Below are 16,584 nucleotides of genomic sequence, written 5' to 3' on the forward strand. Positions count from 1 at the left end.
GTTTCTGGAGATCTGAAAGGCTTTTATGTAATTCCTTTTTGACTTTCTCCTCTTCTGCTATTCTGTTTGTTAGTTCCACACGAACAGAGCTTAAGTTTTTTACATCTGCTTGCATTTCTAAGAGTCTTTCTTGGTCTTTTTTATGGATCAAGTTACTATTTGCAAGTTCTGTCTCTAAGAGTTCCTTTTCAGCTTGCATTTGATTTTGTAAAAAAACTTGCTTTTTCAACTCATTCTCCAATTTATTTACAGTACTTTGAACTTCTTTCACCTCTTCTTCAAGAGCTACCTGGTGAGACTTCATTTCATTCAGTTTTGCCTCTTTGCAGTGGAGGAGTTCTTCCTGCTGGGCTCTCTTTGTAAGCACATCATTCAGCTCTTTCCGAAGGTTTTCTATTTGGTGTATAGCAGAGAGAAGTTGACTTTTTATATCATCCTTTTCTTTGAGGGCCTAGGAAAGAAGAAAAAGAAATCCAGTGGGGCCTAAAGTAATTAAAGAAAAATGTTGGAAGGATGTCCTTAGCCATCCTAATGTCTAATGAACTACTAACACACTTCTGCAAAAACACAAAAATTTTGCTTGTTATGAACTCAGTTCAAATGTATTCAGGGTTTCTTGAAATTTAGACACCAAACTTGCATGATCTCAAATGTACACCTGTCTTTAAATGATTTTGCCTTTTAATCCAGGATAGTTTTGGTTAATCTCCTATTTTCACATCCTCTTTGCAAACTTTGCTGGCTCCTCCAGACAGGAAGATGGAGAAAACACAGCTGAATACAGGCAGGACTATTTGCCAGACACAACTTGCAATCCACTTCACAGACTGACTTGTTTTGCTTATTTTCTAAAATATTACATATGAAGTATAGCAACTTTAAGTTATTTTTTAAACTACCCATTGTAGATAAATTTATCGCAGTTAAAAGGCTGTTTCAATCCTGCATCAAAGCCAAGAAATGAAGACTTCATTTTCAAAATAAAAATCATCCACATTCAATAAAAATTCCAGTTTTCCTAAGGACCTTAAGGGCTGGGTTGGTTTTTTTTTCAACACTGATACACTTCAGGTTAAAAAAAAATTTCTAGAAAATGCACTGATGGGAAAAATTTCCACTGCAAGTACATGTGTGTTACTGAATGTTACATTTCATTTAATTCATGTTACAGCACTCCTGATTCTTACATATTGTTATAATTTTTTTTAACATTGCATTTAAAATAAGGAATTTACAGTACATCTATCATAAGTTACACAGAAATTCTACTACAGAAAAAAGGAATGATTCCCAGTGAATGCAAAAGAATGAAATCTAAGCAATCTTTGTATAGCCCAACCATTGTCTGCAAATATATGGAACATCTCATAAAATTGCAAACTATTATCATAATTCTGAACTAATTTTGAAAATTTGCCATCAACCATTTAACATCCTATGACAGAAAGAAAATACAACAGATTGCCATTTCCAAATGTTATCATTTATTTTTATGGAGTTTTTGTCACAGATGTTAATTGTCTGGGTATTTCACAGCTCGTTATGTTCATCTAGTTCCCTAAAGCTTATCACAAATGCTACATCTAGATTGATCATATTCTCACAAGGACACTACAACTTAGTATTGAGAACATGAAATGTTTTTATTTTTTTCTTCTCCACAGTGATGCATAGTTTATTTTATATTTCATAACCTCCAGTAAAGAGATCTTCTTCAGGAGTGACACTTAACCTCAAACTTTCTGGCAAGATGCTGATGATCTTAAAAGTAAGAACAAATACTGACAATTCTCTTAAATGAAGCTTACACCAAGGTAATTGCATTTAGCATTTTTATGCATTTGCCATAACAATACGAGAGAAATAAAGATAAGTAAAATCCATGCCAAGGAGACTTACATAAAAAGAAAACTTCCACGTGGACAGCACTATCAATTGCCATCACAAAGACCTGTCCACACATTTACATGAGCAATGATTTCAGAGCCTTCTGGGGCTCCATCTGCTTGTTATTCAGAACTCTCTCCTCTACTTTGTGCTTCTCATTTGTCTTTTATGGGAGAGAGATATGACTCTAAACTATTCAGATTTTCTTCCTTTCCTTAATGCCTCTCTTTCTATAAGCAAGAGATGATGAACTTCCTGTCTGCAGACCTTATTTCCTCAAACAACTGCTATTTCTAACCAATACAAGATGATTGTTGGAGCATGGATGAAGGAAACAAAAAAACAAGGAACATGCTAGGTAGATCAGAAGAAAACCAGCAACCCCAGGATTCACAGCTTAGACATATTAATTTCAACTCAGTCCCATTGTGTGCTTTGACCATGCTCCTACATTCAGGTACCAGTCTCAGAATAGGTTACTGGATCAGGAACAAGACAGGATGAATAAAGACTTCCCATACTTCACGCCACATAGCCCTTGAAAACTACAATCTTTGAGGAGGATGGCATGGAGCCATCTCAAGCCCATCAGATTTTGTAACACAAATTGGGTGCACATCATTAGAAAATAAGTTAAAATAGGTGAGGGAAGCTCTGTGAAAACAAGTCATCCATACAATATGATAGACTGCACCAGCAGAACATGTAAATGAAGATACAAGCTCACAGCACAAAGCTTAGCAATATACCAGACACTATAGGTGCAGGCACCCATCAACACAGCACCTGGAAAATACAAAAAGCCATAGACTCGTTACAAGCAGAGTGATAGTTTCTATTACTACTCCAAATTGGAATAATCAGCATTACCATTGACGTGTTTGCATTTAAAGCAGTGTCAGGACTAGAAAAAGTCAATGAATACTGCTAAGTTGAAAACAAAACAAAAAAACCCCACAAACCAACAGCCAACCAGAAAACCAAAAACCCAATGGTTTTTCCTGAGACACTTTATAGGAGGAGGAAGAGAGGATTAGGTGATTTGCACACTGAAAACAGACAAATTAAAAACCCAGAAATGTTGTGTGACCAAATTACAAACTGCTCTTTTAAAATAAAAAATTCTGAAAAATATAACAACATATGTTAAAAGCATTTTTTAAAAGTTACAAAAATATAGCAAACACAGACTTTTTATCCAGCTGAATGAAAAAAGCTAGGACTGTATGGTAAGTGTTGGCAGGGTGTTCATGCCAAGTGCAGGTACAAGTGCCTTTTTTGTTAAAATCTTTGCACATTCTCAAACAGAAATTCTCTATTTTTTCTGCATCCAAACATCAAATCCAAACTGAGCAGCAGTCCTTATGATATTTCAGAACCTGTAGTCTTTACTAAGACTAGAGTCTGAGAAAAGCTCAAATACAGAATGGAATTATAAATACACTAGTTGTAACTAAGCTCATACAGCATTATGGTCTGCTAGGAATCTGAATTATATGGTGAAAGTAAACACCTACTTTCAAAGATGTGACCACTGCCACATAAGATGCAATGTATAACTTAAACACAGGTTATTACTGAATGTGATGTTACAAAATATCACATTATTTCCTTAAAAAATAAGTAAAAAATAAGCTATGTTATGATAACTGTTACATGAATAGATAAAAGTAATTCATAGAGTAACTTTCTTCTTTGCAAGAAGAAAGCTTTGATTAAGTGAAGATACTGGATAACCAAAAGAATGTAGAACCCTGTAACAGCTAAAAACTACTGCCACCTATTATCTGTTTTTTAGTTCACCAGAAAACTTGGTCCAAAACTAAAGGCGCAAAGTGGTTTAAGACAGAGTTTGCAAAAATGAGCTCCTTAATTTCTAAAATAAATGGAAAGGGTACCAAAAAATCCCCAGACAGTCAATCTTACCTGACTGTTCTTGTCCATCAGTTGGTTGATAGTTTCATTTTGTTTTTCCACCTCACGATCCAGTTTCTTACATTTCACCTTCCATTGACGGATGGTTTCCTGTGCTCTCACCTTCAAATCTTCTCTTTTTTTCTCTATCTCCAGCCTGAGTGCTTCTGAGTGCTTGAATTCAGCGAGGTACCGTTCTGCTTCCTTGGTACTCTCTTCAATCTGTTGAGCTAACTCAGCAGACTGGAGCTCAGTTTGTCTGCGCTCGTCCTCACAAGCCTTGTAGCAACTCTGTATCTCCTTCAGCTGCTCCAACATTTTTTCCTGCTGCTTCTCCCGATTTTCCAGGTCAGATGTTAACACCTGGAATCATCATGGCAAAATATGAAAATTCCAACTTTAAAAAGATAAATTATGAAACCTTATCAAACAACATAAAGCTACATTAAATCACATCTATCTAAAATATGAGTAGCAGAAAAGATCTCCTTGACTACCAGGGAAAGCCCTGCTAGCCCACAGAATCTCCCTCTCTGCAGTGGTAAAGAATTTCAACACAAGATAGAAAATACATGGGTACTTTAACCTATTTGTTGTTCTTCTGGTTGTTCTTGTATTTATTTCTATTTTAAGTCTGAGAAGGAATTATTGACCAGGATCCTCAAACTAGACAAGTATGGAACAGAGCAAATGGTAAGGAGATTAATATAAACGGATGAGAGGAAATACAAAATTGTCAAGGAAAGATGAGCACGCAACACAACAAAAGCAATATACAGTATATGAGCTAGCTGTTACCCAGTTTGACGTTGGTGCATTTATGGAAGAAACCTGCTAAATCAGGGTATTTGGGAAAGCATTGAAGAATACGGAAAAATAACAGCAGCTTGGCAGATGTCTCTAGAACAAAGTGCAAAGACGACCGAAGAAGTAGGAAGCATATCAGAACAAATATTAGCTGACCTTTCAATACTGAATGAAATTGAAACTACACATCTTCAAAATAACAAACACCTCTTATCTTGAATGTGGTGATATTTCTCAGAACAGTCTCAAAAGTGAGCCAGGAAAAATATTCTCCATATACTTTCTGAAAGGGCATAGTCAGAACTCATTCTTGAAGCTTCACTAACAAAACTCATTTTTGTTGAGATCATCGTGTAGCATTTCACATGAGTATTCCACACTTAGACTGCTTTCATACCATTCAGTATTTTCATTCATTACATTGATGAGTTTAATAGGTCTGTTCTACAGTGAGTCAGAGATATTACCAAGATTCAAGGGCTGGAAATACTTTAGAGGATTAGATTTCAGCACAACTAAAGCAAGCTGAAGACATTGTCTGAAATAATACAATTCAGAAGGGAGAAGCAAAAAAAACTTTGCCAAGGAAAGAATGAGTAACTTTACAGATGCACATAGAATGACTATTCAGACACATGTCATTCCACAAGGCTGAGGGAGTGGGTGGTGGTGGCTTGGGTTTGTGGTTGTTAGGTTTGGGTTTTCCTTCTGGGCTCTGTCTTTTCAGGATAGCATTTGCTGTGCTGGAAAGAAGACTGCATGTGCACTCTTGGCATATAACAGACTGTGTTGCTGCCAGAAAATACAGACAGGAATGGACTGACAAGTACAATCAAATACAGACAACAATCAGTCTAGCTTGCTACTTGTACCCATGATGCAGAACAGGACTAGGATTATCTGATGGACAATCTGTTGCTCACCTGTAGGATATTTCTGCTCTAGACACAACTAAGATACAGATAAAAAACAATAGGTAAACACATTATGGAAGAGTTGGGCAAAACGAAAACAGGGAAGTCTTTCTAGGTTTACGGTTCTATACATTAGAAAAAAACCCACATGTATTCTGCTTTGCCATTATTTAAACATGCATTTTCAAGCTCCTCAGGCAAAACAGCTGGGCCTAACCTTGTAAAAAGTCAGGATTCATAAGACACAACAACCAATTAAAAAAAAACCAATAAAATTTCACCAAAATGAGCCCAATTTCAACTTAAAACAGAGATTACAATACCACTTTAAAGATAAGGGTTTAAATTCAAAATGTAGCAGAAATAAAAAACAGCTTGATAATTCACTTGTTTATTGAAAAATAGCTTGATAATAGCTTGATAAATTAATATAATAGCTTGATAATGGAAACAATTCCATTTATCCTTTCACAGATTGTCTAAAATGGGTCATTTCTTCAGTCATGTGACTATACATGCTGTTATCACTTCCCATTTCATGTCTTTCTGGAGACACCACAGAGGATGTCAAGCTAAATTGATGTACTATTCAACTCTACATGATTAAAAAGTTATTTATGTATACTCCTAGAGAAAACGTTTCAATAATACAACTACAGTTCCCAAAGACTTTTTAATGAAATATGAGTCTAAGCTTAAACACAGAAAACAATGCTCAATAAATTGAAAGCATTCATAGAATCATAGAACCATTAAGGTTGGAAGGGACCTTAAAGATCAAGTTTGAAACCCCCTACTACTAGACCAGGTTGCACAAAACCTCATCCAACCTGGCCTTAAATACCTCCAGGGATGAGGCAACAACAACCTACCTGGGCAACCCATTCCAGTTCCTCACCAGCCTTATAGTGAAGATTCCTTTCACTGTGTAGAAGTAAATCTGAATCTCCAATTTATTGATTTACAATGCAGCCTGGCCTAGTGGGAGGTGTCCCTGGTCATAGTGGAGAGGTTGGAACCTGACAATCTTTAACGTCCCTTCCAACCTTAACCATTCTATGATTCTATATGATAAAAGTATGTGTATCTGTATGTTAAAATGTATGCAATTGCCAAATTTCTTCTGTTCTATAACGGTTTGTGCTACTGGTATTTAAAATATTAAGTAAGCAACTTTTCAGGCATGTGCTGTCATAAAAATAAGAAAGTAAAAAATTTGTTGTGAAATCATATTTATCATCAACTGACAGAGAGATAGGTTTCCCAAAAATAGAGGGATACACAAGCACCACTCATTAGACTTTTTTTTTTTTTGCTTCAGTATCTGTAAGAGAACACCTCAAACCTCAATGTCAGAAGTGTACAGAGCTTAAGTGTTTATAAAAACAAAGATTACAGTCCTGCCTTTTGGTTCCTTGGAAAATCCTACCACACAATCTCAATTTGTAGGCTACTTTGTAACAAAAAAAGGATAACTGATTGTTTACAATTTGTTAGTCCTCATTTTCCTCAAAGCCACAGAATCTCAGCTAATTAAAAATGAAAACACCACAAGCTGCAAAACAAAACTAATTCTAAGTAGAGAAAACAGAACACCTAATGTGTTCAGCACAACATTCCTTTAAACTTATCCAATCATTTAAAATGCAACCAAGGATCATTCATTTGCTTCAATTTACCGAAATAATGCCCAGTAACAGTTATGTGCAAAAATTCTATACTGGTAAGAAAATAGAAAGTCACATTTCACCTCACCACACTAATTACACTAGTCACCTAAAGTAGATCTGGATGTATTTTTCTCCCTTCTCTCTTTTTTCTATCCTGTATCTGAGCAGTGTAGTCACCAGATTCTAACACAATGTAATCATACTACTTGTCATTGATACACTTTCCAAATCATGCACCTAATTATTTCTCTAATTTTTCCTGAACGCAGAGCTCAAATATTAAGTTATTCATCACAATCTGATCTGCATCTCTTGTCAATCATATTGTAACTAACCATAAAGAACTATTAATCCAGAAGGTTTAGATTTTTCATATAAGCATAAATTCTGTGAATTGAGTAACTGAAGATGCATACATTCAATAAGTCAAGAAGTGTATTCACTCAGTAAAAAGTATATTGCACAATATCAATTTCTTGAAATGATGCCTTCTCCATGTTTCCAAAGCTTGGACTGCTACTCATTCTGACAGGTAATGGTTCAGGTAAATACAAGATATAAATAAAACAGCCTTTTATTTATTTTTTTTTTCCTCCTGGGGTTGATATGTGATTATAGATAGAAACTTTATCAAAGTGAGTAGCATCTGTACATTTTAAACCTACCTGTATCATTATTTCAGCATTTTAACTTCATTGGCAATCAAGGCTGGTCTCATCTTCAAATTTATTGATTTATCTCATTTTGTAAGAATAGCTCTTTCTGTTACTTATTGATTTTCAGATATTTTAATTGGCTCATATAATATTAATAATTGACTAACAGTTGCATCTTTAGAGGATGAAAAAGCCATAAAATTAATTGTAATGAGGATAAGATCTTCATCAATCTTCATAAGACTGAAATTATATTACTGAAGAATTTTACTCTTGAATAAACAAATCAATAACTTTCCCTCAGAAAATCCAAAATACCTTAACAAACTGACTATTGTTCTGTTTAACTGCACAATACTGTAGGGCTACTTTTACTTAGAATGAGAAGTAATTAGTAAATCAAACAATTTTACACCATAAGAGACTAAAAACGATTATGGAGAATCTAGGGTATTGCATCTTTGTAATTTGTGCACTTTATTTATTTCCTATCCATAATAGTCAGGTCATAATAGGCAGCCACAACAATCCCATATCTATATAGTTCCATGCAGAAAAATACATTTAACATAGCTGCATACATTGGCAAGATCTTACAGAAGCAAGGTAATGTACAGCAACGGAAATAAAAATTTTCTCAATTATTTTTAAAAATTAAGATTGAACTCACTTCTAAACATGAGTTTAGGAATTTGATTGTAATCTTTTTCATCCTCTCCATTTTACATCATTTTGTGAGTTTATAGAAACTGTCAGGGACCAAAGGTACAACACACACAACTCAAGTTTTTAAAAACAATGACATTTAAATAAATCAGAAGAAATTAATAATAACACACGTACATCAGAGGCAGTTACATCCTGCTCACTAACCAAAGACAAATTACATTCAGGTCAAACATGACTGGTCACTTCCAACTGGGACTCAGACTATCTGATAGGAGCAGCTGTTAGAACAGGCTTGATAAAATGCTTTGTTAGTACATAAGTTTAGAAATTCACATCCTTACACTCCTTGATGTCTTATTGAAAGAAAAGCACAGCTATTTTCCTGTTACTGCCTCTGTAGGAGAGTAGCAGTGGGAAGCAGATAAGAAGTACAAAGTATTTTCTATTGAGATAATCAGGGAAGTCAAGAGTTCTAACTCAGAGCAATGACAATGTCCCTGGATGAGCACTCTCCTATCAGTATTTTCACAGGGCAGGAAATTAAGTATTAGACCCTCATAAAGAAAGCATACTCTACTTTCAGAACTTTCTATAGGTTTTAATCTCATTAAGTCCTGCCACTTAAGTAACCAGAATATCTCAGGCCCCACAAAACAAAAAGCATCATTTTTCAGGTTAGTCTGGAGTTGTATTGACCAGCTAGAACACAAATGCTGATGGGCATCAGCAAATGAGTTATGCTTGCCCTATCCTCTAAATTAGTTCTTAGTGGGATAGTTCTGAAGCATGACAGAAGGGGGAATAAAGAAATAAATACCAATTTATAAAAGTAATTCCAGAAAATATTATTAAAGGTAACTGCTACTAAAATCAGATCACCTTTTCTTTGGACTTGGGAATGAAGTAATCCAAATCATGAATTCTTGGGCAATAGCAAATACCTTTCTGGTTTATTAACAAGATGGGAGAGAAAAACTTCTGTAAACTCAGACAACCTTTTAAAGTTATTTAATAGAATAAACTACAAAAAGCATGACAGCTACTCTTCTTTTAAAGGTCACTCACTAATCTGGCTTATCACCTACCTTAAACATATGGAAAATTATTTAAAACAAAAAAACAAACAAACCCCAAACCCACCAAACCTTACCTGTATGCGTATTACAAGCTGTGCTTTCTCCTTGTCTTTACGTTCTATGCATCTCTTTAGTTCTTCTACTTCTGACATTACAGCATTATGATTCAGCTTTGCTGTAAGCTCTAAAATTTGTTTCTCTAGTTCTTGCTTCTCTCTCTCATATCTTTCAGCTACTATAAAACAGTGAGAATAAAACAGCAGAAACACCAATTTGTGGCAAATTATTTTTTCTCATTCCCTTTTTGGCAATTTTAGACTCTATTTGAGAGTATTTTATAATTATTTTTATCAAAGTATCTGTGAATAATGGCTTTACCTATATCATAACCTTTTACTGAACGAGACAGTATTTCTTTTCATACAGTCATTTCCTTCCTCCCTTTTTTATTTTGCACCCCCCTCCAAAAAAACCAAAACCAAAACCTAATAAAATAAGATATAAGAAACTATGAAGGAAACCAGGTGTAAATGAAACGGCCAGAAACTTCAAGCCCAAGATTTTATCCCACTAGATTTATACCTCCTGATCAGGAAGTCACACTAGAAGTCAATCTTATGTCTGAATCTATAACTACAAAAAAAGTTATTGATGAGGGTAAGCTGTAAATTTCCTCAACTAGACAGCCAAAGGTCTTAGGTCATAAACAACTACAAAAGGCAAAGAAAATCTCCATTTGTATTCTTCCCATACATCTTTGACAAAATAGAAATAATACAGTAAAGCAAAACACAACAGTATAAGTTATATGAATATATGTGTATGTCTTAATAGCTTAACTATATTTTTTTTACATTTTCTTCATAATTCCACAGTTTTGACTTAAAATTGTAAAATAAAAGACAAATTAAAAATTCATTAACATGGAAGGCATAGTGTTTCAAATAAATTCACTTTTAAGCAGGTATATTAACATGATTGGAGAAAAACTATTACAATTACTGTTTTGTGTTACATTTCTAAAGCCACGTCATGTACAAAATCTAGCCCTTTCTAGTGCTCTGCATGAGATTCGTAAAACAGGGAGTCAGGGTCCTACTTTATTAACCAAGATGATTCAGTAGCTGCAGTAGGAAAACATAAAAAGAAGTCATGAACCAAACCAATTAAACATTCACAGAGATACTACACATGGAGTTCACAATACCCTATTATCTTGAGTAATACATTTCCATGTTAATAAGGAAACAGATAAAGACTTTCCCCAATGCCTTTCTGACTATGTTTGAAAAGTTTAAACACAGATAGATAACTAATAATGTAGTGAAGACTTTGCTAAGGTGGTAATTTATTATGCAATTACATCTTGAAATTGTTTAAAATATTTTCTTCTAAATATAATTGTTCAATTTCTAAAATTCTAACGTAGTGCTAACAGAAACCATAAATCCATCATACTGGAAAATTCTCTTAACCTCTCTTGAACATGGTGTTGTCCCTTAGAAATTCTACCAGAAATTTTTACCATTAATCAGCTATGTAAATTATTTTTGCTATGATTTTCAATATGGTAGATTTTAAACTGCAAATGCATTGAAATGTAAAATTACAGATAAATTATTATTTAAAAGTATTTCACATGTTTCAATGTAAGAACCCTATCCACTTCACAGAAACTGTCTCTAAAAATCTTCATGGAAATCATGGTATTTTTTCCTAAATTTTAACTCTCATTGCTATTTATTTGTTAATATTCAGGTGCCAGTACTTTTTACCTTAAAGCTAAGTAGTTAAATGGCTGTTTTTGTTGAAATAGTAGAAGAATTAGACTGAAACTTAATGACAGAATTAATGTCTAGGCTAACTAACTGATTTGCAGGCCTCCAGTGCATAATTTGAGAGTTCTACCTGTTCTAATTCTCCTGTCATCATCCTGTAGATCCTGGTAGCTCTGGTGGTGCATAGCAGCATGTGAAATTTGATGTTGCAACTCTACACGGTCTTCTTCTGCTCTCAAAAGCTGGGAACGAAGATCCTCAATCTAAAAAGCATGTACAAGTATCAAATGTTTAATGAAAAACAGAAGAGTAAACAGCATCTTTTTATTAAAAACAACAAAACCCCAAACGCACTATACAGAAGTAATATTCATAAATAAATCTCAAAAGTATTGCAAATGCTAAGCAAAAAGAAAAATTACTTCCTAATTATAGGCCAAATTACTTCCTAATTATAATGATTCAAAATTAAGGCACACATTTGGTTATTTTGACCACAGATGAGCATTAATTGCTCTAGACCAAGCAAAATATTGCCATTTTATATGTTGCAATTGTCTTCTTACATTGCTAGTGAAAATAGCTATACAAATTTAATAAGGAATATATTTTATTTAATTTCTACTCATTAAAATTATACAGTATTTATTCTTAAGAAATGTAAGGTCTTTTTTCATTTTTCCTTTCTATCATTTACAGTCTGGCACTTACAAAGATGACATTATGTACAGCAAAATAAAGAAAATATGACATGCTAAATTGAATTGAAAGAAAATAGCGCTAACTTGTATTATCTGCTTGTGATACAGCACTATATTCCATGCACAGTGAGTTAAATTCAAAACAGTAATACAGCCAATTCAATCTTCTGCTAAATAGACAAGCCAAACTACTAATGCTAACAGAGTAGTATGACAATTTCCCCCCCAACCCCTATTCATTTCAATCTTTTCCTCAGCTCCTCTGAAAGAAGGAAGGATTAGAAATGTTCAGGAGAAAAGATACTTTCCTACAGCTGTAAACCAGGTTCCTACAACTTCTAGATGCAATCATATGTGCATCTATATGTACTGTTTCCAGCATAGTTTAGATAAAGGTGTTCGTTTTTTATATGTTTTTATCACATGCTACTATTCCGTAGAGCAGATATTTGTCATCTGTTAATCTGATTTCAGGAATTATAGCACACGCTTTCCATACCAATAATTGCTAATACAGAAGTTGTTGTAAAGCATACTATGAAGGCCAGTAAAAACTAATGTGTTTATTATGTACTTAAAAGGTACCATTACTACTACCACTACTACAATTATTAAATATGACCATATATAGTTAAAAGTTTGGGAAATATAAAAGAAAAAGTCTAATGAGAGTTCAGCCCGTATATTTTAGATTCTTAGACCTGTCTTTCTGTATAGCTTTCTTCCCTTCCAAAAGCAATGTTAACAGAGTATGAGACAGGAAGGCTCAACAAAAAAGACTCAGACACTACCTAGTATGAAAACTTTAGGGTTTTCACCACACTAAAGCAGTTACCTGATGCAACAGAGCTTCTCTACTGCCTTCTGACTCATTCAGCTTTTTCCGGGACTGCTCCAATTCCTGCTCAAGCTTTCATTATAGACGATGATGAAGAAAGAAAAGCAATGCTAGTACAAAAGTATATTTTAACTATTTAATTCTGGCACAAATTAATCGACATAAGCATCTATTTAAAATGAGACATAATATATACAATATTCTTATTTGTCAAAAAAGTGAAAGCAAACTTTTATGTGTACTAAATCCCTGCTATATTTATTTAAATTACATAAAGAGAATTTAACTTACAGCCTACAATTTTTGTACATTATTCTGTATCACATGAAGATACAAAGGGGTATACATAATAAAAACAAACAAACAAGCACACCAAAAAGGCATGAAAGCAAATTTTTACTGAGTTAAAAGTAAAAGAGAGGAAGATAAACTTTTTAAAGAAATTTTAAAAACTTTGTCCCTGCAATTGAAACATACCTTCAAATTAAACTTAAAATTAACAATGACCCAACATTTAAAGACACTTTTCTTCTGTAGTTTATTAATGTTTAAAGATTACATGAATAGGTAGAACTGGTAAATGATTCTTATGTTGTGTGCAAAAAGATGTATTTGAATTATTCTGGAAACAAGACAACTGGAAAACCAATGCATCTAGAATTTCTTACCATTATCATTTTTCCTAAAAATATAATATATGGGGAAATTAAAAATGTTTACTCAAAAATAGTCAGCAAACTGATGACCACTGAGAAAAAAACAAACCAAAACAAAAAGCCCCAGAAAATAAAAGCTACAAAATATTTTTACTTCTACCATAAATAGTTCAAAGATCATGAAGACCCACATGGAAATAAATATAGTTTTTGACAGCAGAAACTGTTACTGCAGCGATAGCAATCTCAAAGAGGATGTTGAGAGGCTGGCAAATGAGCAAAGTAAACAGGACCAGAATCAATGCAATGGAGAGAGTAATATAAGACAAAAAACTACATAGATGGTTTAGAATAAAGGAATATAACTTTGAAAGGACTATCAAAAAAGCTAAACTGATGTAATAAGAAAAAGCTAGAAAATGTGTAACATGGCTCTAGCATCCTGCAAGAACAGTAATGTAAGAAATCTTATTTTCTATGAACAATAATATAGCAGTATGATAACAGATAGTTCAGTAGGAGTAATTAATAATAATCATGGTGCAAAATAACTAGCATTGATTAGTTGCAGGGATGAAGAAGAGCTTCCTCTTTGAACTGCTGCAAATAACTAAGAGCAGACTATGTATAAATTCAGAGACAAATCAGAGAAAGAAATCAAGGTTAATATCCAAGTTATAAACCTGTCCGCCTGGTACAATGGAAGAGTTGTTAGAAGTAGCACAGTGTAACTTAAGAGCTTTGAAGAAAAGACAGAAGTTCAGAATAGCTATATTCCCAGTGCCTCTGAAGCAAAAAAATCCAAACCAAACCAAAACAAACTTGTTATCTTAAATAGCAGGGAAAGTTTTATCCCGCTGTTTTTTCTGCAAAAGGAAGCATGTATGTAACACAGGACACTATACACTTATTTAAAATGAAACAAGAAAGGAGAAAATGAAATCTTACTTGGTTCTTTTCACTTTCATATTTCACAAGTTTATTTTTCATGAGTTCTTCTGTTTCATCTGCTTTAGCATCTTGCTTCCTTAAAGCCTTTAGAAGGAAAAATATATTGTGAACTTTATTACAAAAATTACAAAAGTCTTCTTTTGTAACTCTGTTAAAAGGAAAGAATTTTCCGATATATTTAAGAAACAGGATCTAGACAAATGCTTTCTATGTCTAATATTTCCTTGTGAAAACAATGTATATTGTTATGGGAAAAAAACCTATAAGTTCTTGCATACATAGACACACCCATGCACAGAACAGGGCCAAACACAAAGTCAAAACTAGCAGTAATATCCTTCTGACGCATAGAGCTCCAGATGCTCAAGGCTGACTCCAAACACTATGACAGAAAGTCTAAGAAGCTCAAGAGATCCCCTACAGATAAGCTGTGGACATATCAGATTAAAGTAATATATTTTCTAATTTGAAATATGCATTATATCAAATACCATGCACTGTAGTAAGGAAAACACCACCATAGGGTTGTGTGAGAAGCCAAAAAATGAAAAGTGGGGATTTTTTTATCCGAAACTGGACAGATGCTTAGAAATGCAGTACTGAGACAATCAAGTAAAAGTTCCTTGACTAAAAATTTACTGATACTGATGTGCCCTACTTTAGAAAAAAAAACACAGAAGACATCCATGGGGACTTGTATTTCCCCCCTCAAACTGAAGTATCTAAAAGCACTTGAATACATTTTCTGAAGCAAAAGATACAAAAATAAAATTGTAACTTCAAAATCATTTCCCTCTGCAAACCATCAGTATTTGCAGAACATAAACAATCACTGGCAAAGAAGACCCTTAGACATCACAGACATCAATGACACACACCATCTGCAACATATACAACCCAGGTTTGGACACTGGCAAGATGACTAGCCATACTGACAAAATTTGCTCTGATTTTGAGTACCTTTGTTAATAAATCTTGTTTCTTTGCTGCACAACATGACCAAGCAGTTTTCACACTAGCCACAAGTCAATTAGGGACCTTAGCACACACATTTTATTTTCATGCAATATCACAAAACATAAGAACATCTATTCCTTCCACCATTACTTGCTAAAATTACAACAAAACAACAGAAACAGCTTGTTCAGAAAGAAATGCCTTTTTCCCAGTCTGTTGTTCCCTAGCAGCACTTTTATTTTTCATTTTAAAAGAATATCTTCTTAAACAAATATCCAGTAAATCTGCCCTTGAAATTAGTGCAACTTTGTAGTTTTTGAACATTTTCTCTTTACTGAGGAGCTATTTCACTGTATGAAAACAGAAGGTATTAATCAACCTCAGTGAAGCCAGGCATTCAGCTTCAGGAGCTTTGCTTTTAAAAGTAGCTTTGTCAAAGAAAAAAATGGATTTATATACATATCTCAGATTGTCACCTCAGGAACATAAGGGTTGGACTACTCTGCTGCTTAGACAGTTTATACTAAAAACTGAGATTGTGGAAGATACTTATCATAACTATGCCACTGAAAAGATTATACTACGTAAAGAATTATACTTTTAATCTTACTGATGCATAATCAGATACAGCAAGACTAACATATTTAAGATATTTCTCCAAGTGTTCAGTACAAATTCTAATCTGTCATCCCAATCAACTATGAAACTACATTGTAAACAGAACTGACACACGCCCATTTTACTCCAAAAGACTGTAGGAAGAACTCCCAAAAAGCTACACGAACAAAAATCAAAGATCCTCAACACATCAGCTAATGCCGTTGTTGCCTGAGTTTTTAAGTTGTTTTTTTTTAATTACTAGAATTACCAGATCAGAAGAGTCTACCAGGGATATAAGATGTCTACTTACTACAGTTGAGCTTCATTTTTACTAGCAAAACTAGAAACTCTGTTATATAGTCAACTGTACACCAGCTTTATTTTTTGCACTAAATTAATAATTCATATGAGAGCAAAAAATGCATGTCTGCATGTGTGTATTTTGCTAGAGATATCAGCATCAACAGGAAAACAGTAAAGCTGGGCTTTACATTTTCAAAGATTTCCCTA

The 16,584-nt window shown here is 33.8% G+C and overlaps 1 protein-coding gene across 1 annotated transcript in view; it reads right to left on the minus strand.

Annotated features, from left to right (window-relative positions):
• The window catches only part of CEP128 (centrosomal protein 128kDa), a 112,874-nt gene that overhangs the window by 69,226 nt on the left and 27,064 nt on the right, over nt 1-16,584 (minus strand). Inside the window, exons 8-13 of the mRNA XM_009993920.1 lie at nt 14,515-14,601; nt 12,908-12,982; nt 11,502-11,634; nt 9,668-9,828; nt 3,814-4,164; nt 1-451 (exon numbers count right to left, since the gene is read on the minus strand). Of these exons, the coding sequence (XP_009992222.1) occupies nt 1-451; nt 3,814-4,164; nt 9,668-9,828; nt 11,502-11,634; nt 12,908-12,982; nt 14,515-14,601 (1,258 nt within the window). The remainder of the gene's footprint in view (nt 452-3,813; nt 4,165-9,667; nt 9,829-11,501; nt 11,635-12,907; nt 12,983-14,514; nt 14,602-16,584) is intronic.

Source organism: Chaetura pelagica, unplaced genomic scaffold (genome assembly GCF_000747805.2).
Source record: "Chaetura pelagica isolate M959 unplaced genomic scaffold, ChaPel_1.0 scaffold11, whole genome shotgun sequence".
Classification (NCBI taxonomy): domain Eukaryota; kingdom Metazoa; phylum Chordata; class Aves; order Apodiformes; family Apodidae; genus Chaetura; species Chaetura pelagica.